Raw genomic sequence first — 23,518 nt, 5'->3', positions numbered from 1 at the left:
TACCAGGAAAGATAAGGAATAAAGGAGCATGTAACACAACACCAGGAGTCACAATCAGCCACATCCAGAATGTGAGAAATTCTACAAGACAGATGCCCAGGATCTTCAACAAATAAAGAGCCAGAAGAAAACAAGAAAGGGTGGGGGAACTTATAGAATAAGAGAGACTTATGAGATCAGCCAAAAGCAATGTGTTGATTTTGAGTTTGGATCTGATTCAAACAAATCAAGCGTGAAAACATTTTTAAGACAACTGGGGAAAACGCAACACAGACTGCTCATGACATAAGTAAGGAAATATTGTTAATTGTGTTGGGTGGGATAATGGCATTTTGGTTATGTTTAAAACAAAACACTCATCTGTTAGAGGTGTATGTGATGTATTTATGGATCCAAGGATATGATGACTGGGATTTGCTTTACAATTCATTGGTCCCCTCCCCTGAAAAGTGGGAAGATCAGATAAAACAAAATATTAACTGTTAGAACCAGGCAATGGTTACAAGGGATTCATTGCTATTCTCTCAAATTTGCTGTATGCCTGAATTTTCCATTATAAATTTGAAAGGGGAAGGGGGAGAAAAGGAGTTTTAAAAAAATAAGAGAGAGATACCCCTGAAGAAAACGAGGTTAACCCAATGCAAAAGGAACCCAAAATGGATTACACTGTACGATTCCAAAGTGTTGGAGGGTCTTTGTTCCCTAACTACCTTGTCATACCATCTCTGAATTCTGATCTTATCCACATGACTATGGCGCTTTGGTCTGATACTTTCCTCAGCTTTCAGGGTTAGCCTCCTAGCTGACTTTTGTTGCCACCTCTTCAACAATTCTTTCAAACTCAAAGCCTCCCTAAAAATGGCTTCTCCTCAAGTAGTTCCCAGTCCCTGTTCACAGACTGCGTCTGAATTCCGCTTGCTGGACTGCCTTGCCGTCCTGACCTGCTGCCACTTTGGATTCCACTAAACGCCATCCCTCTCGCCCCAAACCTGAGCCTTTCCCCGTCCTCCCTGCATCAGTCCTCCTCCCAGGGATAAAACAACACCATCATTCCCGACTCTTCCTTTCCTACAGATGTCAGTAAGCCACTCAGCCCGAGGGCTTCTGTTTATTTCGTCTCCCTGCCCTGGACTTTCCATTTCTACGTCCAACTGTCTCTGAACTAATCTCCTTATCCAATCCAGCCAATAAACCGCCATCAGGGTAACCCCAGCAGACCGACTCCTTATGTCAGGCTCGAGTCAAAACCTTGAATCAGTATGCAAGGCTCACAATAATCTGGAACCTTCCCACCTTTCTCATAAATTCTCCCAACCAGTGATTTTTATTTATTTTTATTTGTTAGCAAAGGAATCATGTATCTATGGTTTGAAACACAAACAGTACTACAGGAGATACAATGAAAAGCAGTGTCTCCCGCCCTCCTTCTCCCCACTGCTGATTTCTGCTCCCCAGAGGCAACAACTACTTTCAGCTCTTGACTGCTTCTTCTATTGACAGTCGTACTTCTAAATAAATGCTTACTCCATAATTTCTTGAGTTCTGCCAAATTAGATATGACTTGTGGACTTTCCACTAGCAAAGCTGAGGATTTAGTTCTTGTACTCCACCCCCCAACACACACAAGGCTCTCTCCTCCTCCATCCTCCCAATTTAGAAAACCAACATTAACTCAATATTCAGAGTTTGGATTATGACTTTGTAGAATACTATACATACATTTGCTTACTTGTACACCTTTTTTCTGTTTCTCTAGAGTTAAGAACTGTGTGTTTTATTCTGCTTGGTTTTCAAGGACCTATCACAAATTCACCCCCAGATTCTGACAGGGCTGGTGGCCTCCCAGGATCACTTAACTCTGGGCCTCATTTCTCCAGGCACCCTTTGTCCAGCGTGGACAGCTGTTCTCCAGGCCTGCCTGCTCTACATTCCTGCCCTGAGTCATCTTCCCTCACCCTCCTCTTGGCCCCTGAACAGAGTCTCCTGTGTCCTGCATCTCAGGACTTCTTTCTCTGTTTCCTCTTGTCTGGTAGAAGAAATCGTCTAGGAGTTTCTGAGAAAGGATGCATCAAGTTAATTTTTTGAAACCCTGAATGTCCGAAGATACCTTTATATCAACCCTCACACCTGAGTGTTAAAATGTCTAAAAGTTGATTTCTGGATTCACTCAGCTGTTTCACTAGAAGATCCCCAAATATCACAATCTATAGTTTTCTTCCCTTAGACTGGTCACTTTCCCCAGCAAAAAAAAACCTTCCTGTCTTTACCCTGGAGACAGCATCCTCACTTAATCCTTTTTTCCTGAGTTCATCTCTGCCTTCGGCTATGGCTGTGTTCTCCACACTGGTACTACTCTCCCAGGAACTTCTTAGGCTAGCAGTACTCACGTGCGTGTATGTGAACATGTGTGTGTGTGCACGTCTGTGTGTGCACACATACACATGGCAGAGGGTTGGGAGCGATGGCTGACAACTAGAAATCTAGCTGCTCCCTGCACAAATTTTAAACTTCCAAGTTTTTTGTCTCATTACACATACACATACACATTCACACACACCCCCCATATGTTTCTGATCGCTGAGGCTTTCCAGGGCTCCATGGTGCAAATTGGCTGCCTTCCGGGTGGAAACCCCACACCGGAAGCTTGGGTTTCAGCTTTCGCAACTCTGCCATTTATCCATCAGCAACTAAACTCTGATTACAATCTCCCATATGCTTTTTCTCCTCTCCCATTCCTTTATCATTATACTTTTTTATAACCTTTATTGCTATTTTAGTGGGTTTTCAGGAAGGAATGGAAATAAACACATGTTCGATCCATATGTTTAACTAGAAGTCCTCTGCACTGGTGAATTTCAAACTTCTAAGCAGCATAATCACACCCTTGGTTGCAGGTAAAATCTTACGCAGAATCACAATCTACAAAAACAGAGCAGTGGTTGGAGGCCAGGTCAGCCCTTTCATGTTGTTTGGTTCCTGGGGGCATCTGCACCAAACCCAGGGGCCTTGCTGTACACACTTGGAGCATCTTTGTTTCACACAAACCCTCCACTCCAGCAAAACTGCTCCATGCATCATTCCCTAAACACAGCTTCTACATTCACACTGTTCTCCCAACCTGGATCACCTTCCTCTTCTCACTGAAGTCCACCCCTCAGCCTTTCCTAAAGACCAAGTCTAAGCCCCCTGTGAGGCCTCCCCAATACCATGCTCTATGGTGATCACTCTCCCTGCTCACCTCAAGTTTGAGAACCATCTAAAAATGACTAAACAGCAAATTACTGCATTCATCCTTAACTACCAGGTCCAATACTTTTTTCTCCTGGATAAAACAACTGGTCTTCATACAAGTGTCCCATGTGTGGGACAGAAGGGGATGGCCATGATAAACTGAATCCTTTGGTTCAATCTCGCTCCTGGATGTCTAGGTCTGCTGATATAATGGCTCCATCTATAGTTTCAAGGTTGCTCTCACCATGGTAATACTTCCCCAGGGTGGAACTTCTCCCATTAATTAGCAATGAAAGCTTGAGCATTCTGTTCTCTCTGGGTTCCCTATTACATAGCAAAACTAAGCGCCAGGGGCTTTAAGGTCTGGGCCTAAAACTCAGGAAGAACTCATAGGCTACAGGGGGTGCAGAGCTGAGCCATCTCACAATAAAACATTAAAACTATCCTGAAAATAAGAAAGCTGGGTCTAGTATTCCACCTCAATATTTAAAGAAGAGTAAATCCTCAGCCATTCTTAGAAGATACCATTAAATATCTTCATTTAGATTCCATTCAAACGTTCACCAGGTCAAGGTCTAAATAACTTATAGACCAGAGAGGTTAACAGGCAAGCAACCAGCACACTTACAGAGTTACCACCACTTTTAAATATATGTGTCATAGGGAGATTGGTTCAAGATGGCGGAGCAGAAGAACGTGCGCTCACTCCCTCTTGCGAGAGCACTGGAATCACAACTAACTGCTGAACAATCATCGACAGAAAGACACTGGAACTCACCAAAAAAGATACCCCACATCCAAAGACAAAGGAGAAGCCGCAATGAGATAGTAGGAGAGGCACGATCACAATAAAATCAAGTCCCATAACTGCTGAGTGGGTGACTCACAGACTGGAGAACAATTATACCACAGAAGTCCACCCACTGGAGTGAAGGTTCTGAGCCCCATGTCAGGCTTCCCAATCTGGGGGTCTGATAACAGGAGGAATTCCTAGAGAATCAGACTTTGAAGGCTAGCGGGATTTGACTGCAGGACTTCGACAGGACTGGGGGAAACAGAGACTCCACTTTTGGAGGGCACACACAAAGTAGTGTGTGCATCAGGACCCAGGGGAAGGAGCAGTGACCCCACAGGAGACTGAACCAGACCTACCTGCTGGTGTTGGAGGGTCTCCTGCAGAGGCCGGGGGTGGCTGTGGCTCACCGTGGGGACGGGGGGACACTGGCAGCAGAAGTTCTGGGAAGTACTCTTTGGAGTGAGCCCTCCCAGAGTCTGCCATTAGCCCCACGAAAGAGCCTGTAGACTCCAGTGCTGGGTCGCCTCGGGCCAAACAACCAACAGGGAGGGAACTCAACCCCACCCATCAGCAGACAAGCGGACTAAAGTTTTACTGAGCTCTGCCCACCAGAGCAACACCCAGCTCTACCCACCACCAGTCCTGCCCATCAAGAAGCTTGCACAAGCCTCTTAGATAGCCTCATCCACCAGAGGGCAGACAGCAGAAGCAGGAAGAACTACAATTCTGCAGGCTGTGAAAGGAAAACCACATTCACAGAAATAGAGACAAAATGAAAAGGCAGAGGACTATATACCAGATGAAGGAACAAGATAAAACCCCAGAAAAACAATTAAATGAAGTGGAGATAGGCAACCTTCCAGAAAAAGAATTCAGAATAATGATAGTGAAGATGATCCAGGACCTCGGGAAAAGAATGGAGGCAAAGATCGAGAAGATGCAAGAAATGTTTAACAAAGACCTAGAAGAATTAAAGAACAAACAGAGATGAACAATACAATAACTGAAATGAAAACTATACTAGAAGGAATCAATAGCAGAATAACTGAGGCAGAAGAACAGACAAGTCACCTGGAAGACAGAATGGTGGAATTCACTGCCGTGGCACAGAATAAAGAAAAAAGGAATGAAAAGAAATGAAGACAGCCCAAGATAACCTCTGGGACAACATTAAACACACCAACATTCACATTATAGGGGTCCCAGAAGGAGAAGAGAGAGAGAAAGGACCCAAGAAAATATTTGAAGAGATTATAGTCAAAAACTTCCCTAACATGGGAAAAGTAATACCCACCCAAGTCCAGGAAGTGCAGGGAGTCCCAGGCAGGATAAACCCAAGGAGAAACACACCAAGACACATAGTAATCAAACTGACAAAAATTAAAGACAAAGAAAACTTACTGAAAGCAACAAGGGAAAAATGACAAATAACATTCAAGGGAACTCCCATAAGGTTAACAGCTGATCTCTCAGCAGAAACTCTACAATCCAGAAGGGAGTGGCACGATACATTTAAAGTGATGAAAGGGAAGAACCTGCAGCCAAGATTACTCTACCCAGTAAGGATCTCATTCAGATTCAATGGAGAAATAAAAAGCTTTACAGACAAGCAAAAGCTAAGAGAATTCAGCACCACCAACCCAGCTCTACAACAAATGCTAAAGGAACTTCTCTAAGTGGGAAACACAAGAGAAGAAAAGGACCTACAAAAACAAACCCATAACAGTTAAGAAAATGGTAATAGGGACATACATATCAATAATTACCTTAAATATGAATGGATTAAGTGCTCCAAACAAAAGACACAGGCTCGCTGAATGGATACAAATACAAGACCCATATATATGCTGTCTACAAGAGACCCACTTCAGACCTAGGGACACATACAGACTGAAAGTGAGGGGATGGAAAAAGATATTCCATGCGAATGGAAATCAAAAGAAAGCTGGAGTAGCAATACTCATATCAGATAAAATAGACTTTAAAATAAAGAATGTTACAAGAGACAAGGAAGGACACTACGTAATGATCAAGGGACCAATCCAGAAGAAGATATAACAATTATAAATATATATGCACCCAACATAGGAGCACTTCAATACATAAGGCAACTGCTAACAGCTATAAAAGAGGAAATTGACAGCAACACAATAATAGTGGGGGATTTTAACACCTCACTTACCCAATGGAGAGATCATCCAGACAGAAATAAATAAGGAAACAGAAGCTTTAAATGACACAATAGACCAGATAGATTTAATTGATATTTATAGGACATTCCATCCAAAAACAGATTACACTTTCTTCTCAAGTGCACACAGAACATTCTCCAGGAGACATCACATCTTGGGTCACAAATCAAGCCTCAGTAAATTTAAGAAAATTGAAATCATATCAACCATCTTTTCCGACCACAATGCTCGCTATGAGATTAGAAATCAATTACAGGGAAAACAACGTAAAAAACACAAACACATGGAGGCTAAACAATACATTACTAAATAACCAAGAGATCACTGAAGAAATGAAAGAGGAAATCAAAAATACCTAGAGACAAATTACAACAAAAACACAATGATCCAAAACCTATGGGATGCAGCAAAAGCAGTTCTAAGAGAGAAGTTTATAGCAATACGAGCCTACCTCAAGAAACAAGAAAAATCTCAAACAATCTAACCTTACACCTAAAGGAACTAGAGAAAGAAGAACAAACAAAACCCAAAGTTAGTAGAAGGAAAGAAATCATAAAGATCAGAGCAGAAATAAGTGAAAAAGAAACAAAGAAAGCAATAGCAAAGATCAATAAAACTAAAAGCTGGTTCTTTGAGAAGATAAACAAAATTGATAAACCTTTAGCCAGACTTATCAAGAAAAAGAGGGAGAGGAATCAAATCAATAAAATTAGAAATGAAAAAGGAGAAGTTACAACAGACACCGCAGAAATACAAAGCATCCTAAGAGACTACTACAAGCAACTCTATGCCAATAAAATGGACAACCTGGAGAAATGGACAAATTCTTAGAAAAGTATAAGCTTCCAAGACTGAACTGAAGAAATAGAAAACATGAACAGACCAATCACAAGTAATGAAATTGAAACCGTAATTAAAAATCTTCCAACAAACAAAAGTCCAGGACCAGATGGCTTCACAGGTGAATTCTACCAAACATTTAGAGAAGAGCTAACACCCATCCTTCTCAAAATATTGCAGAAGAAGGAACAATCCCAAACTCATTATATGAGGCCATCATCACCCTGATACCAAAACCAGACAAAGGTATTACAAAAAAAGAAAATTACAGGCCAATATCACTGGTGAATATAGATGCAAAAGTCCTCAACAAAATACTAGCAAACAGATTCCAACAGCACATTAAAAGGATCATACACCATGATCAAGTGGGATTTATCCCACAGATGCAAGGATTCTTCAATATACACAAGTCAATCAATGTGATACACCATATTAACAAATTGAAGCAGAAAAACCATATGATCATCTCAATAGATGCAGAAAAAGCTTCTGACAAAATTCAACACCCATTTATGATAAAAACTCTCCAGAAAGTGGGCATAGAGGGAAACATAATAAAGGCCATATATGACAAACCCACAGCAAACATCATTCCCAATGGTGAAAAACTGAAAGCATTTCCTCTAAGATCAGGGACAAGACAAGGATGTCCACTCTCGCCACTATTATTCAACATAGTTTTGGAAGTCCTAGCCATGGCAGTCAGAGAAGAAAAAGAAATAAAAGGAATACAAATTGGAAAAGAAGAGGTAAAATTGTCACTGTTTGCAGATGGATTTGGATTGGAAAAATCAATATTGTGAAAATGACTATACTACCCAAAGCAATCTACAGATTCAATGCAATCCCTATCAAATTACCAGTGGCTATTTTTACAGAACTAGAACAAAAAATCTTAAAATTTGTATGGAGACACAAAAGACCCCGAATTGCCAAAGCAGTCTTGAGGGAAAAAAACGGAGCTGGAGGAACGAGATGCCCTGACTTCAGACTATACTACAAAGCTACAGTAATCAAGACAACATGGTACTGGCACAAAAACAGAAATACAGATCAATGGAATAGGACAGAAAACCCAGAGATAAACCCACGCACCTATGGTCAACTAATCTATGACAAAGGAGGCAAGGATATACAATGGAGAAAAGACAGTCTCTTCAATAAGTGGTGCTGGGAAAACTGGAGAGCTACACGTAAACGAATGAAATTAGAACATGCCCTAACACCATACACAAAAATAAACTAAAAATGGATTAGAGACTTAAATGTAAGACCAGACACTATAAAACTCTTAGAGGAAAACATAGGAAGAACAAACACCCTTTGACATAAATCACAGCAAGATTTTTTTTGATCCACCTCCTAGAGTAGTGGAAATAAAAATAAAAAATTAACAAATGGGACCTAGTGAAATTTAAAAGCTTTTTCAAAGCAAAGGAAACTACAAACAAGATGAAAAGACAACCCTCAGAATGGGAGAAAATATTTGCAAATGAATCAACGGACAAAGGATTAATCTCCAAAATATATAAACAGCTCGTGCAGCTCAATATTAAAAAAAACAAACAACCCAATCAAAAAATGCACAGAAGACCTAAACAGACATTTCTCTAAAGAAGACATACAGATGCCCATGAGCATAGGAAAAGATGCTCAACATCACTAATCATTAGAGAAATGCAAATTAAAACTACAATGAGGTATCACCTCACACCAGTTAGAATGGGCATCATCAGAAAATCTACAAACAACAAATGCTGGAGAGGTTGTGGAGAAAAGGGAACCCTCTTGCACTGTTGGTGGGAATGTAAATTGATACAGCCACTATGGAGAACAGTATGGAGGTTCCTTAAAAAACGAAAAACAGAATTACCATATGAGCCTGCAATCCCACTCCTGGGCATATACCCAGAGAAAACCATAATTCAAAAAGACTCATGCATCCCAATGTTCATTGCAGCACTATTTACAATAGCCAGGTCATGGAAGCAACCTAAATGCCCATCGACAGACGAAAGGATCAAGAAGATGTGGTACATATATACAATAGAATATTACTCAGCCATAAAAAGGAACGAAATTGGGTCATTTGTAGCGATGTGGACGGATCCAGAGACTGTCATACAGAGTGAAGTAAGTCAGAAAGAGAAAAACAAATATCGCATATTAATGTATATATGTGGAACCTAGAAAAATGGTACAGATGAACCAGTTTGCAGGGCAGAAATAGAGGCACAGATGTAGAGAACAAATGTATGGACACCAAGGGGGGAAAGTGGTGGTGGTGGTGGTGGTGGTGTGATGAATTGGGAGATTGAGACTGACATATATACACTAATATGTATAAAATGGATAACTAATAAGAACCTGCTGTATAAAAAATATATAAAATAAATTCAAAAGTTCAAAACAAAAAAGACAGACAAAAAAATATATACATGCTATAAATTCACAAAGTACAAGTGTGCAATGTGTCCTGTTAAAAGTTGATGATTAATTTGTGAGACAACTGGAGAAATCTGACTACTCACTGGGTTTGATAGTGGTAGGTAAATACTGTTAATAATATAGTGTTTTCACTTTTAATAAGAGAACACTTTTTAGAAATATGTACTGAAATTTGGATAAAATGATACGATGTCTGGGATCTGCTTCAAAATGATCTAGAACAGGGGTGGGGGAGGGGTGAGTGAGGATTACACAGCAGGAGGTGGCAAATGTTTTCTACCAAGAGCCGAAAAGTAAATATTTCAGTCTTTGCAGGCTTTACAGTCTGTATCACAATTACTCAACTCGGCCAATGAGCACAAAAGCAGCCATAGACAATAAGTAAACAAATGAGAGGGGCTGTGTTCCAATAAAACTTTATTTACAAAACAGGTGGCAGGCTGGATTTTGTCCACAGACCCACAGTTTGCCAACCGCTGGTATAGATGAAACAAGAGTGGCCATGAGTTGATAATTATTGAACCTAGGTGTTGAGTGTGTGGGCATTCTTTGTCCCACATATTTGAAAAATTCAATATGAAAATTTCTATAATTTCCATAATAAAATGTTTTTATTTTTTTCTAAGAAGTCGATGTTTATCTTTGGTAAGTTCCCTGGACTTAAAGTAAAAGGAGAAACAGAGTGAGAACTAAGGAGGCGGATTATGAGTGTGATTTCCAGAACGGTAAGGAAGAAAAGGAAAACACAAAAGCATTCTACTGGAAAACTGAAACTAAAAGCAGCCCATCCGTGGAAACTTGTAGGACTGGAAAGTGAGGTGATATTTGCCCGGCACACGCCTGACAGGTGAACAAAACAGAGCACGGGGGTTCTCCCGATACGCCCACCTCTGACATCCTCTCCCTCCACAAGCTTCGGAGGGGCAAGTCAGCATTCACGTTCTATGTAGGAGCCCTTCGTGGCTGCTTTACTGGGAGGTGATTCTTTCCTGAGAGCAGAATGCATTCCCTTTCGAAAGCTCTCAGGACTGGGAGACGCATGTGGAAAGAACTTTCTGTCCCTGGCAGACAGGGAACCAAACCCCTTCTCCTTGAACTTGGACACTCTTCCCTCACTTGGAAGCCTCACTCATCCTCTGGTTTTGGAGAACTTAGCTGCGTTCTCGCAAAGCCCGCTGAACGAGAAGCACACTGTCTCCAGGGGCTGGTTGGACACAGGGCGCTATGAAATGCATCAACACCCTCTCTATCTTGGCTTCCTTGTGCTCTTTTTTCCCCCAGAGATGCTCTAAATGTTCCTAGTCTGTCCTAGGAAATGAGAGCAGAATTAAAGTAAGTGAGTAGGAAAGGCAATCAAGGAACCCAGGATAAATGTCCCTGGACTTTGCTACCTCTGCAGAAAGAAACTGAAAATCGGGCCCTACAGGATATTTCTGTAGGTGAAATGACTGAGGCCAGTGAGACACCAAGGGCCCCGGAGGTCTCCCCAACCCTCCTTCCTCCAGAACTCAATATCCATGGGGGTTCTGAATACCACTTAAGAAAGCCCATGGCCAATACAACACATGTAGGAAGAAGGGAAAGTAGAAAGAGAGAGCAGAGAATGCAGAAGGGGATGACTGTCGGAGGAGGGGAAAATAAAGAGAGAAAGGAGGAGAGTGGGGGAAAATAAAGAGATGGCCATGGCAGTGAGTGGTGGAGAAGCTGATGGGGGACTCTTGGTGCCAGTTCTAGAGCCTCGGGTCTTACTGGTTCAAGCCTTACCCTGGAGGAAGAGGCCGCTCCCAGGTGGTGGTCTTGGTATTGTGGTCAACATAATAGACACGCCCGTTGGGGAGCTCTCGCTGCTCCCATCTGCAAAATAAAGTCAAGGGAGGCATGAGACACACCGGTGAAAGGCATATGCCCTTGCTCAAAGGAGTCATTCACTACTATTAGGCTAATGTGAGAGGTAACATCAAAGTCGACATGCAAGACCAACCCGCTGGTCAGACAAGCTTCACGTTGTCACTGATGGTGGCACCCACGTCTGCTTCTTGAAAAAACTATAACAGTTTCCCTTTATGGATTCAAAGTACTAGATAACCCATAGATCACGCTAAATTCCCTAAACAACCCATATGAATCTACATTGCCATGGATTTTTGTGAATCACGGTCTCTTGGTCATTTTGGGATCAAAGAGCCCTTTAGGAATGGATGAAAGCTTCCAAAATGCACTCACCAACAAAAATGTGTGTGCAATTTCTGGGATTCCTGGACCTCTCCTAAAGCTCATCCGTGGACCCTCCAGTGCTTGTAGCCTACTACCTTCTAAAGTCACAAATTATATGACTATCCCTGTTCTCCTAGAATCATATATATTCATGATCACATTTCTTTTTAAAATACAGGATTCATTTACAGAGGATCTTTAAAAGAGATCTGGATGAATCAAGAAACATAGCATACTGCTATTTATTGGCTGCTCTACCCCTCAGTCTGTGTGTGGGTTACTATGAGATCAGGGTGCTGAGGGTGGCTCATCTGTGCTAAGGGCAGAACAACAAGGTAGCAGATGATCCAAAGAGTTAAGACAAAGACAAAATCACTACAAAATACAGCCAAGGACCACCCGTCCCCACACTCGTGTTATTCCCACATTCAATGCAATCTGACAATAACTCCACTTCCCTAGAATACAGTAACCTACATATATGGGATGCAAAGATTTATGTTTATAAAATGATTACCATTTTATGAAGGATGTTAATGGTCCCGTTAGCCTTTATGTTTTACATTGATTTTATTTACTTCTACTTTTGGGTACTGCCTAGGGGAAGGTGACCTCTGCCAGGAAGCTAGTACAGTCCTATGGAAATGCTTGTTTTAAAAACACAAATGTATGCCAATGTGATTGATACATAAGGGAACGTACTATGAATTTTGAGTTTGCTTTGCATGAATTGGCCTTCAAAACACACTAGTTGAACACAGAAGACTTCCCCCAGCTAAACCCAGTCGTGTAGAAATACACAAAACCCATACTCATCTGCCGGCTACCTCACTTTACTGCATGTTACACACCATACTCACCCACATCTGGTGTTACATCTCCCGTCTGATTTCAGAAAACCCTCTTTGTACCACTTCATGACAACACTCACAAGCTCCAACCTTTCCAACACCTGCTTCCACGAGCAAACTTCAGGTCTTCTCATGGAAATGTGCCATATGTATTGTAGTGTTATGATCTCAGCCATTTAACATGTGTAAAACCATGCTACCATCGTTATTAGGTTCCTATTTGTGTCACTGACAAATTTTTGACTGTTACACCCCTAATCCATTTTTCCCCGTAAGCCCTGTGGTTTTTAACTGCATGATTTGGCATAGCGTGGTGCTTTCTAGGAACACATATGTTATAGCAGAGTTGACTGTACACTGAAATAAATGTCCTAACTTCTGTTACTAAGCCTGGTGTGTCTACTCAAATAGACATAAGCTTTATTCGATACCATTTCTCACGTCTGATCAGCGGACTGCATTGATAAGCCCCTCTGAGGTTAATTCAGATACAGGTATACGCAAGGTTTCTAAGGCAAAGATGGGAAGGGGGTAACCATCACCCACTGAATGTCCACAATGAGCTGCAGGCTCATCTTTACTTGATTCAGTCCTGCCTTCATCCTTTACAGTGGCACATGCCATCACCATCGAGGGAACTGAGGCTCAGAGAGGCTAAGTAACTCTTACATGGCATTTAAACTCAGCTCTCTGGGACTTCCCTTGTGGTCCAGTGGTTAAGACTTCACCTTCCAATGCAGGGGGTGCAGGTTCGATCCCTGCTTGGGGAACTAAGATCCCACGTGCCTCGTGGCCAAAAAACCAAAACATAAAACAGAAGCAATATTGTAACAAAATTCAATAAAGACTTTAAAAATGGTCCACATTGGGACTTCCCTCGTGGTCCAGTGGCTGAGACTCCATGCTCCCAATGCAGGGGGCCAGGTTCGATTCCTGGTCAGGGAACTAGGTCCCACATGCCACAACTAAGAGTTCACATGCCTCAACTAAAGAGCCCACATGCTGCAACTAAGACCCGGCGCAGCCAAATAAATAAATATTTTTAAAGTTATTTTTCTTTAATGGTCCACATCAGAAAAATCTAAACAAACAAACAAACTCAGCTCTGACTCTCTAGCCCATGAGTTTTACCATGTCACTCTGAAAGGAAGAAAGGAGGAAAAGGAAGGGCAACTGGAACTTATAAGGAACCCACAACCCAGCAGACAAGGTGCCAGGTGCCTTTCCAAAGCCCCCCTCAACGTGAACAGCTTTCCCTAGCACAGGAGTCTGGGTAGGGGGACCTATAGGATCAAGACGACTGGGGAGAAATTACAGTAAGTCCACCTAGTTAATTTCTAGGCTCCATTTTAATCACAACCCTCTGCTCAGATACAATCTATGGGAAGAGGCTGCACCTTTTGCACCACTGGGAGGCTTAGCCTGGGAGCAGTGAGGTCTGGTAGTTCCAGACTCCCTCCTTCCAAAAGGGATCAACTACTGTGTTGAGGACCGGAGTGCTATAAACACCATTAAAATGGGCTCGAGAACATTTTCTCTCCTGGGTATTCCCGCTCAAGGTTCTGGTTGAAGCAGATACTGGTGACTTGGCCCAGGTGCCCTGGGTTCCTCCCACTGCAAAAGGAAGATTCTTGCACTTCAGTCAGTATTTTATTGAAAGGGCAGAATCTTCTGACAAAACTGACCAGGTGAAAATAAACACAGGGTAAAGTTAAAGCTCTTCTCCCTCTCGATGCCCTTCTGAATTAAAGACAAAAGAGTAAACAGATATTGCCAGCTCAAAAGACTGGTAGGGATCTGGTGGGGACCCTTCAGCAAAAAGGCTAACATACTGTGATTTCACACCAGCTCTCTAAATTCCTCCTGTCTGCTGGGTAATCAAGCAGCAAATCCGATACCCTCTTTATTCATCTGAATTTGGAAATAAGGAAAGCCTTGAGAAAGATACTTGGCTTAAGGGTAAGTAGTGAAATATGGAAGCTCCTCGGGCAAGGGTAGCAAGCCACTCTTTCATAACATTTGCTCCTAATAAAGACTTAAGGAGCTGAGAATTCCTCAGCATTTCCTAAGAAATTGGCTCTATCCTTCCTGTCCTTGGCAATTTTGTGGCACAAAAGCACCAATAAAACAACTTTGCTCATTTTGCAGTCACTAATTGGAAAACTGACCATAATTGGTGGGTGGGGCTGCCCCTTGAATGAAGACAAAATATGTGTTGTTGCAGTTGGAGAGAAAAGGTGCTAAAACACATTTTTTCTTTATTCCAACAATTCTTTTGTTACAACTTTCATCTTATAAGTGGTCTCGACTTCTGGCTTCTTTTCTATTTCATTTGAGGCAAGGAGAAAACTTTGGTTTTATTATACGTTGGCTAATAGTTTCATTTGAAGATGGAATAATTCTTAAAATTCCATGAATTAAATGCCTTGAATTGACACAGTGGTCTTCCTGCACTGCCAGAAAGGAAATCGGTGTGAAGTCCTCTTTGCTTATATTCAAGAGTTATGACGGCTCCTCCCAAGCCTTCACAAGACCCGTCTATCCTGTCTTTGATCCCAGCTGATCCTAGAAATGAAAGGCTGTCTTTTGGGCACTGTTATTGTCCAGCGAATCTCAGTGTCCTTCTATGAACCCTCTCAATTGGCTTAGCTAGAAAAATAGTTACCAAAATGAACAAGACCTTTCTTCCATTACCTTTCTTTTGATATCTACATTCTTCCTTTTAAAATTGGACTCCTGCTCGGATTCAATGTCCATGTGGGTCCTCCCTGATCCGTGACCTGGCCTAACTGCTTTCCTTAGAGAACTCTCAACTCCTCCCTACCTGCACGGCTCCTCAGAATTCATACAAATCCCTCCCCTCCATTTGTGTAGCAGAGTCGGTTGATTCTATCGTCAATCAAACGAGCCCCCGGATTCTCATTTCTCCGCTGTAACTGCTGACCCATATAGACTGAGCCTTCCGACTGTCTTGGTTTGGTCTCCCCATGCCAAGAAAGTGATACTGGAAGTGACCTTTCATCGGCACATCCCTGGCAGGGGTTAGGTTTCTGAACCTTATAAGCATCTTCTTCATGCTGAGATTAAAAGGCTTTTCAATCAAACTACCCATGGGTCTCGATACTGCATCCCGGTCACGTGGGTCATATCCTCTCTCACTGAATAGCTTTCTTTGATGTTCTCAGAAACAGTGTTCAAAGCACCAAGCTTGATTCACGTCCCTTCCCAACACACTGCTCCTTGGCTTTCGATGTATAGCCTTTAGTTGGAACATGGACTACACAGGGTCTTTCTATTTTGAAAGTACTTAAAAAATAGTCTCCAATTTCAATTAATCTCTGTACTTTTTTTTCAACCTAAATTCCCTTTGCTCCTATGGATTTTAACTGTCCTTTATTCAGTTTGTAATAGGGAAGAGCAAATCTGACTCCATATTAGATCAGTTTCTTTTACTTTAACCTTAGTGCTCTGTTGCCTGTGCTTAGTCATGCTGGCTCCACACCTTTTGTAAAAGAATGTTGCCTATAGCCTGAAATATACAGGATAGCCCATTCTCAAGACTCTGACCTTTAAGAGTCCATTCATTTCGAGATAAAAAAAAAGTTGCAGAACAGAGAGTAACATTTGTCTTGTTGGAGGTTTACAGGAACATTGAGACTTGACCTACAGGAGCACTGTGACTTGACCTAGCTGCATGAACAAAGGATTCCAACACCAAGAAGTCTGAGACAACTAACCATGCCCCTCCCTCACCTTGCCTTTAAAAGTGCTTTGCTGAAACCCTTCGAGGAGTTCAGGGTTTGCTGGGCACAAGCCACCCATCTCCTTGCATGGCCCTGCAATAAACCTTTCTCTGCTCCAAACTCCAATGTTTCGGTATTGTTTGGCCTCACTCTCCATTGGGCGCATGAACTTGCGTTTGTTAACAAGTTGTATATCTTCCATGCCCATGCCCCCATCCTCCCCACTATCATCGTTGAAAAGGTAAAGGATGAAAATCTCAATTCCATTATTAGGATGGCATCCAATCATTTCTCTCCTATGTTATCTGAAAGGAAATTGTCTGGTCACTAACAGTGACCACACTTTTTTTTTTTTTTTTGGGTGCACCACGCAGCTTATGGGACCCCAACCAGGGCCCTCAGCAGTGAAAGGACGGAGTCCTAACCACTGGACCGCCAGGGAATTCCCTGAACCACATTTTCTTGTGGAAGGTTTCCTAAAAGGTCTTCAGGAAATCAATTCTCAGTTACTTGCCGTTACAGTGTATATTCAACCATCCTGACCAACACACTTCTTGGTCAGATTCCCCTAAGTTTGGACAGAATCACAGTTTCACCAAGAGTCGGATTAAATTGGGAAGGAATTTAAAGCTGGATAATCCGAGGATTTCAGGTTAGTATCAGAGATGCTATCATCACACTCACAAATTCTTAGTAAGAACATTATTAATTTGTATTATTTATAATTTGTTAATAAATTTTATTAACAAAAGCACTGGGCATTAGTAAAGCTGACTCTCATTCAACATACACTCTCTCCATCAGAAAACAAAGTCATGCCAGAACACTTATGCACCAATAAAGAAAAGATGCCTTGCTGGTTACCTGGACAAAAACTAAACTTCAGAAAAATACACTGAAAGTATTCAGGTATTCTTAAAGCTGCCTATGTAGAAGTTCAACTCCCCTCAGGCAAATATTACAGGGAATTCATATTTTCTTACTTCATGCTCTTATAATAAATTTAAACTCTGAACCAAATCCTATTCCCCAAACTCTGGCCACTTCCTGGGTGAACGGTAAGATTTATTTCCCCTGTAGGGACATTGTCAGACTGTTTTATGAGTCAAAAATCTGTGTGCAGTGGAACACATCTCCTACTCACTGTTTTCATTGCTTCAGTAGGTCCTCTGTAAACTGGGTAGGAAGTGTGTTAAACTCAGACCTTCCCCCAAGAACCCTTCTTGAAATACTGAGCTTTCCTTTAAATCCAAGCACACTAACCCCCTTTTTAAAACTATCAACAACCAGCACTTTATGCCCCTTAATCACAGGGGGGCACAGTAGTAGCTTCTGAGGACTCTGAATTAAGGTCTGTTTTTCATCTCTTTCTTCTTCACCCATCCCATTGTCTTTGCCTTGGAAAAGTCCCCATAGCTCTTCAATGGAAGACGGCAACTGCTTTCAGGACTTCCCTGGTGGCCCAGTGGTAAAGAATCCGCCTTTCAATTCAGGGGACGCGGGTACGATCCCTGGTCAGGGAACTAAGATCCCACATGCCGTAGGGCAACTAAGCCTGTGTGCCACAACTATTGAGCTTGCACGCCTCAATGAGAGAGCCTGCATACCACAAACTACAGAGCCCATGCACCCTGGAGCCTGCGTGCCACAACTCGAGAGAGAAAACACACACGCCACAACTAGAGAGACACCCGAGCGCTGCAACGAGGAGACCGTGCCCCGCAATGAAAGATCCTGAGTGCCACAACTAAGACCCAACACAGGCAAAAAAAATTAAAAAAAAAAAAAAAGATATGCTCTCACAGACAGGCAAGACAATTCCTAGAGACGGTGTCTATTAAAAAAAATTTTTTTAACATTATTGCAGATTTTAAAAACTGTGCAGATAAGTTTGGCAATGCAGGGAAATAGCCACTCTTAAAAAATAGTGAGGGACTTCCCTGGTGGTCCAGTGGCTAAGACTCCAAGCTCCCAATGCAGGGGGCCCAGGTTCGATCCCTGGTCAGGGAACTAGATCCCACATGCCACAACTAAAGATCCTGCACACCACAACTAAAGACCCCACATGCTGCAACTAAGACCTGACACAGCCAAATAAATAAATATTTTTAAAAAATAGTTAGTGGGAGCAAAAATGGGTATACTCTTTCCTAAGGGTAATTTGGCAACTCAGTCAAAAACATTTCCTACATGAATACCCTTTAATTCAGCAACTCTGTTTCCAGGACATATCCTAAGGAAATAATTATGTGTCAAAAGATTTAGCTTTAAGTGCATCCATCACAGTATGTTGCAGCATGTTACAGAAAAACTGGAAACAACCTAAATGCTCCAAAGTGGAGGATTAGTAAAATAAATTATGTTCATTCTATAATGGGTATTCCATCATTTAAAATATCATTGTGGATAATATAGATTTGTACAGATGTTTACAATATATTGGGTAACAAAAATAAGTGAAAATATAACATGCATAAGATAATCAAAATTTTGTTTAAAAATTATAAAAATATACTATTTTTCATTAAATCTAAAATGCCACCAATTGTAAGATTTTTTACATACCACCAAGAAAGAAAAAAATGCTGCCAATTAAACTATGACACTCCAATGTTTGTAAATCACATCTTAATTTTTTTTTTTTTTTTGCCGTACGCGGGCCTTTCACTGTTGTGGCCTCTCCCGCTGCGGAGCACAGGCTCCAGACGCACAGGCTCAGCGGCCATGGCTCACGGGCCTAGCCGCTCTGCGGCATGTGGGATCTTCCCGGACCGGGACACGAACCCGTGTCCCCTGCATCGGCAGGCAGATTCTCAACCGCTGCGCCACCAGGGAAGCCTACACATCTTGATTTTAAAGAAGTTAAATGTGAAATAACATGCGTATCAGAATCTACAAAACATGGGGGCAGGGGGATCACGTATGCGTGTAAAATTTTTACAACATCAGAGTAAGGAAGTATTTCAGACAGACACAAAAGGCACGTGAAAAAGATGAACAGATTTGGCTATCTAAAAATTTGAACTCCTGTACAATAAAAAGCAACATGAAAAAGTGAAAAGAGGGCTTCCGGTGAGGGCCGGTGAGCCATGGCCACTGAGCCTGCGCGTCTGGAGCCTGTGCTCTGCAACGGGAGAGGCCACAACAGTGAGAGGCCCGCATACCGCAAAAAAAAAATAGTGAAAAGACAAGGCACAGACTGGGAGAAAATATTTGCAATGCACATAATTGAGAGGGGATTAGTATCCAGCATATATTAAGAAATCCTGCAGATTAAAAAGACAGATAGCAAACAGAAAAATGGATAAAAATATATGAACAGACAATTCACAAGAAAGGAAACTCAAGAACCAAATTAAAATAACATGTAAGAAGAGGTTTTCAAATTAAAACCAGCAAAAGATACCCTTTCACACCCATTAGACTGGCCAACATGAAAAAAAATCTGACAATTCTAAGTTTTAGCAGGAATGCTATGCATGCTCATGGGAGCATGAACTGGTGAGCTGACTCAAAAAGCAATCTGAGGGCTTCCCTGATGGCGCAGTGGTTGAGAGTCCGCCTGCCGATGCGGGGGACACGGGTCTGTGCCCCGGTCCAGGAGGATCCCACTTGCTGCGGAGCGGCTGGGCCCATGGGCCATGGCCACTGGGCCTGTGTGTCCAGAGCCTGTGCTCTGCAACGGGAGAGGCCACAACAGTGAGAAACCCGCGTACCGCAAAAAAAAAAAAAAAAAGCAATCTGATAGTGTCTACTAAAACTGAAGACCTTCATCTTCCTACAAAGAAGAAACCCTAGTTCTAGTACTTGCACTAAAGAAACAAACATGCACACAAAAAGGCATACACAGAAAAAACTTCATTGTAGCATTGTTTATAAAGGCAAAGATGTAATTATAGTATAAATAAACACAAATATAGAATGTTATTTTTTATATTTTACATTTATATGATATAGAATATACACAGTAAATATAAATAAATTTTAATTATAACATAAATAAAATTTTACCTATTCATACAACAGAAGACCATATAGCAGTTTAAATGAATGTACCAAGTTCCATGTATCTCTGTATATAGGGAATGGGACCGGGGAGGGGTTCACAGGGACTTTCAACTTTATTGACAGTCTTCATCAAGAGGTTAAAAAACAGGAGGGAGGGGCTTCCCTGGTGGCACAGTGGTTGAGAGTCCACCTGCCGATGCAGGGGACACAGGTTCATGCCCCGGTCTGGGAAGATCCCACATGCCGCGGAGCGGCTGGGCCTGTGAGCCATGGCCGCTGAGCCTGTGCGTCCGGAGCCTGTGCTCCGCAACGGGAGAGGCCACAACAGTTAGAGGCCCGCGTACCACAAAAAAAAAAAAGAAAAAAAACAGGGGGGAGGTTTATAGCAAATGCAGCATAATGCTAAAGTTTGATACGGCTCGGTAGGGGAGCCCACAGGTATTTCTTATATTACTTTCTATTCTTATCTGCATGCTTAAAATATTTTACAATTAAAAAATAAAATTTAAAAGCACATACCCTAAGACTGTCAAAAAATTTTGGTAGATGCGTGTTGACGTGTACATGTCTGTGTATGTGGTCTTGGGCAAACTGCTTAAGGTTTCCTCATTTGCAAAATAAGGGTGAAAGTAGCTACTACACAGAGTGCTGTGAAGACCGAAATAACCCACGTATGAAACCTAGCACTCCCCAGCACTCTGGAAACATTTAACATATGTTAACTCTCACCAATGATCAGGCAAAAAACTACACAAGGTGCATGAAAAGCACCAGTGGTTAAATCTAGGTGGGTGTGTGTTTGTTATTGCTGTTGTTCTACTTCTTTCTTCTATTTTTGTTTCTAAGTTTTCCCCCCCCAAACAAACTGTAAAAAATTGTAAGAGCTATTGAGAATGAAAACACTTATCCAGTCATTCAACAAACACTTCTCACTCCAGCTCCCTAGGAGCCAAGTACCATGCTAGGTGCTGGGAATACAAAAACCCAATAATCCCAACTCCTGAGGAGCTCTCAAGAAAGTGTAGCAAAAAATGAAAATTCCTGGGCTTCCCTGGTGGCACAGTGGTTGAGAGTCTGCCTGCTGATGCAGGGAACACGGGTTCGTGCCCTGGTACAGGAAGATCCCACATGTCGCGGAGCGGCTGGGCCCGTGAGCCATGGCCACTGAGCCTGCGCGTCCAGAGCCTGTGCTCCGCAACGGGAGAGGCCACAGCAGTGAGAGGCCCGCGTACAGCAAAAAAAAAAAGAAAGAAAGAAAATTCCTAATTACATATGAATACATACATATAGCAGGGCGAGAACTTCTCATGGGCCAGTCCCAACAACAGTAGAATCTTTGGAAACAAGGCTTTCGTCCTGAGATGAGGAAGAGGGAGCCAGGAACATGTACTATCTGCCATTAACTAAGCATGTAATAATCCCTGCAGAGTTGAGAACTAAACCATACTACTTAGCAAAAAGGCACAGATTCTCCAGTATAATCCTTTAATCCTTTGCTACTGAAGTATGGTCCATGGCTCAAACTGTTACTATTCAGCAACCAGAAAAGTACAGAAGCTTCTAGATGTTTAGAAACTTTTGTACCAATATGACATTGCCACAACATCCAAATATGTGATCTGTAGATCTGCCTCACTGAACAGAACAGAGGACAAAAGTAAAGGTTCATAAGAGATTGAAAAAAAATAATTAAAACAGAACAAACAAAACCAGAAGGAAAAAAAAAAAAAACAAGGACTAGTTCTTCACAGACAGTTTCAGAAGCACTGCTTTAAAACTCCTTGGGTAAGGATCTTTGGCTAGCGCCAAAATTGAGTTTGGAATGAAATTCAGTGGCAGCAGCTGTTTTATAACTTAGCAGAAAAGCTGCAAATTCTAACGTCTCTTAAAGTGTCTCTACAAAGAAAACATCAAAGAACTCTTACCAGGTTGTCATCCTTGATAGTGTGTCAAGGACCACCTGGAGAAAGGACCTCTGGGTCTCCATTACTGGGCCTGGGGGTAGGGGAAGATGGCAAATCAAACAGATCCAGAAAACACCCTCCTCAATTATTTCTACTCTGAGGCAGGAAACGGCCAGGGCAGCCAATGACTGCAAGAGGAGAGGGATGGTGTGAAGTGGCAGTGCTGAGGTAAGTCGGCAGAGTCCAAACACAACGGCCTCCCTTATGTAAGAAACCACAGCACAGCGCGGGCTGCCAGGGTGAAATAATGTGCCTCTGTGTGAGAGGGCCTGGGCGAGCTGCAGAGCCTGGGACGCACTTGGAGTTTATCTAAGCCATGTACACACGGTCTGTTAATGAGCATTTGGTCCCCAAAGTGGGCTCCCTGCTGATAAAAACCAGATGCAGGGCCAGCTGATCAAAGTGGCCTCCCTCCCCACTGCCCACTGCCCGGACCACTATCTCACCATGTCTCCCGAGCCTTCCTGGCAGGCACCCCCTCCTTTAACGGACATTTGCCAGCTGAAAACACCATGCCCTTCCAACTAGCTTCTTTCGTGCTAATTAAATTAAAAGGTAGGGAAAGCAGGAGGGTTTGGAGACAGGGAGAGGAAAGAGATAAAGGGTGTTCTATTTGGATTTATGTGGCCCAGTTTTCGGTGGCCTTCGGTCACTAAAACACACAGACGGACGTGACATCTTTATGTCCAGTCTCATCTGCTGCAAGTTTTAGAAAGGCAATGCAGCAACTGGAAAAATAAGCCCTTGGGATCCCCAAATGAACTGTGCCCGATCCCTCTGTAAAGGAGATTGAGAAGGTAAGGTTAGAAAGAGACAAAGTCAGCTGGATGCCATGAAAAAGCAGTCTAGCATGGCTGAGAAATGCCTTAGCAAAGGGGAGACAAGGTTCACAGTGTCTCCCAGGGCATGAGGACCCCTAGCGAGCAGGGAAGAGCATCCTGACCCTGTGAGAGATTCATACTTGAACCCAAAGCCAGACAACCTAGCCTAGTTAGTAACCCCTTAGGGTCTTGTTCTTGGGAAGAAAATGCAGTATTCCTGTCATAGTTCCTCTTTATTTGAGGCATCAAAGAAGCAGAAAACATTCATCCAGGTGGAGAAAAAAAAAAAAAAAGATGGCATTTAAATCGATTCATTAATTCACTACAAGTATGTCTTGGGGGCCGACTTTGCGCCAGGCTTCTTGCCATCTTGGCGTTTACAGCCCAGCAGGGCAGAGAGACGCAAA

The 23,518-nt window shown here is 42.3% G+C and overlaps 1 protein-coding gene across 1 annotated transcript in view; it reads right to left on the bottom strand.

Moving 5' to 3' along the window:
- WWP2 (WW domain containing E3 ubiquitin protein ligase 2) overlaps positions 1–23,518 on the bottom strand; it is a 145,391-nt gene that overhangs the window by 22,548 nt on the left and 99,325 nt on the right. Inside the window, exon 9 of the mRNA XM_082677164.1 lies at positions 11,275–11,364. Within this exon, the coding sequence (XP_082533290.1) occupies positions 11,275–11,364 (90 nt within the window). The remainder of the gene's footprint in view (positions 1–11,274; positions 11,365–23,518) is intronic.

This window comes from Grampus griseus, assembly GCF_964374135.1.
Source record: "Grampus griseus genome assembly, chromosome: 19".
NCBI classification, from domain to species: Eukaryota; Metazoa; Chordata; class Mammalia; order Artiodactyla; family Delphinidae; genus Grampus; species Grampus griseus.
This window is presented reverse-complemented; position numbering and strand designations above follow the sequence as displayed.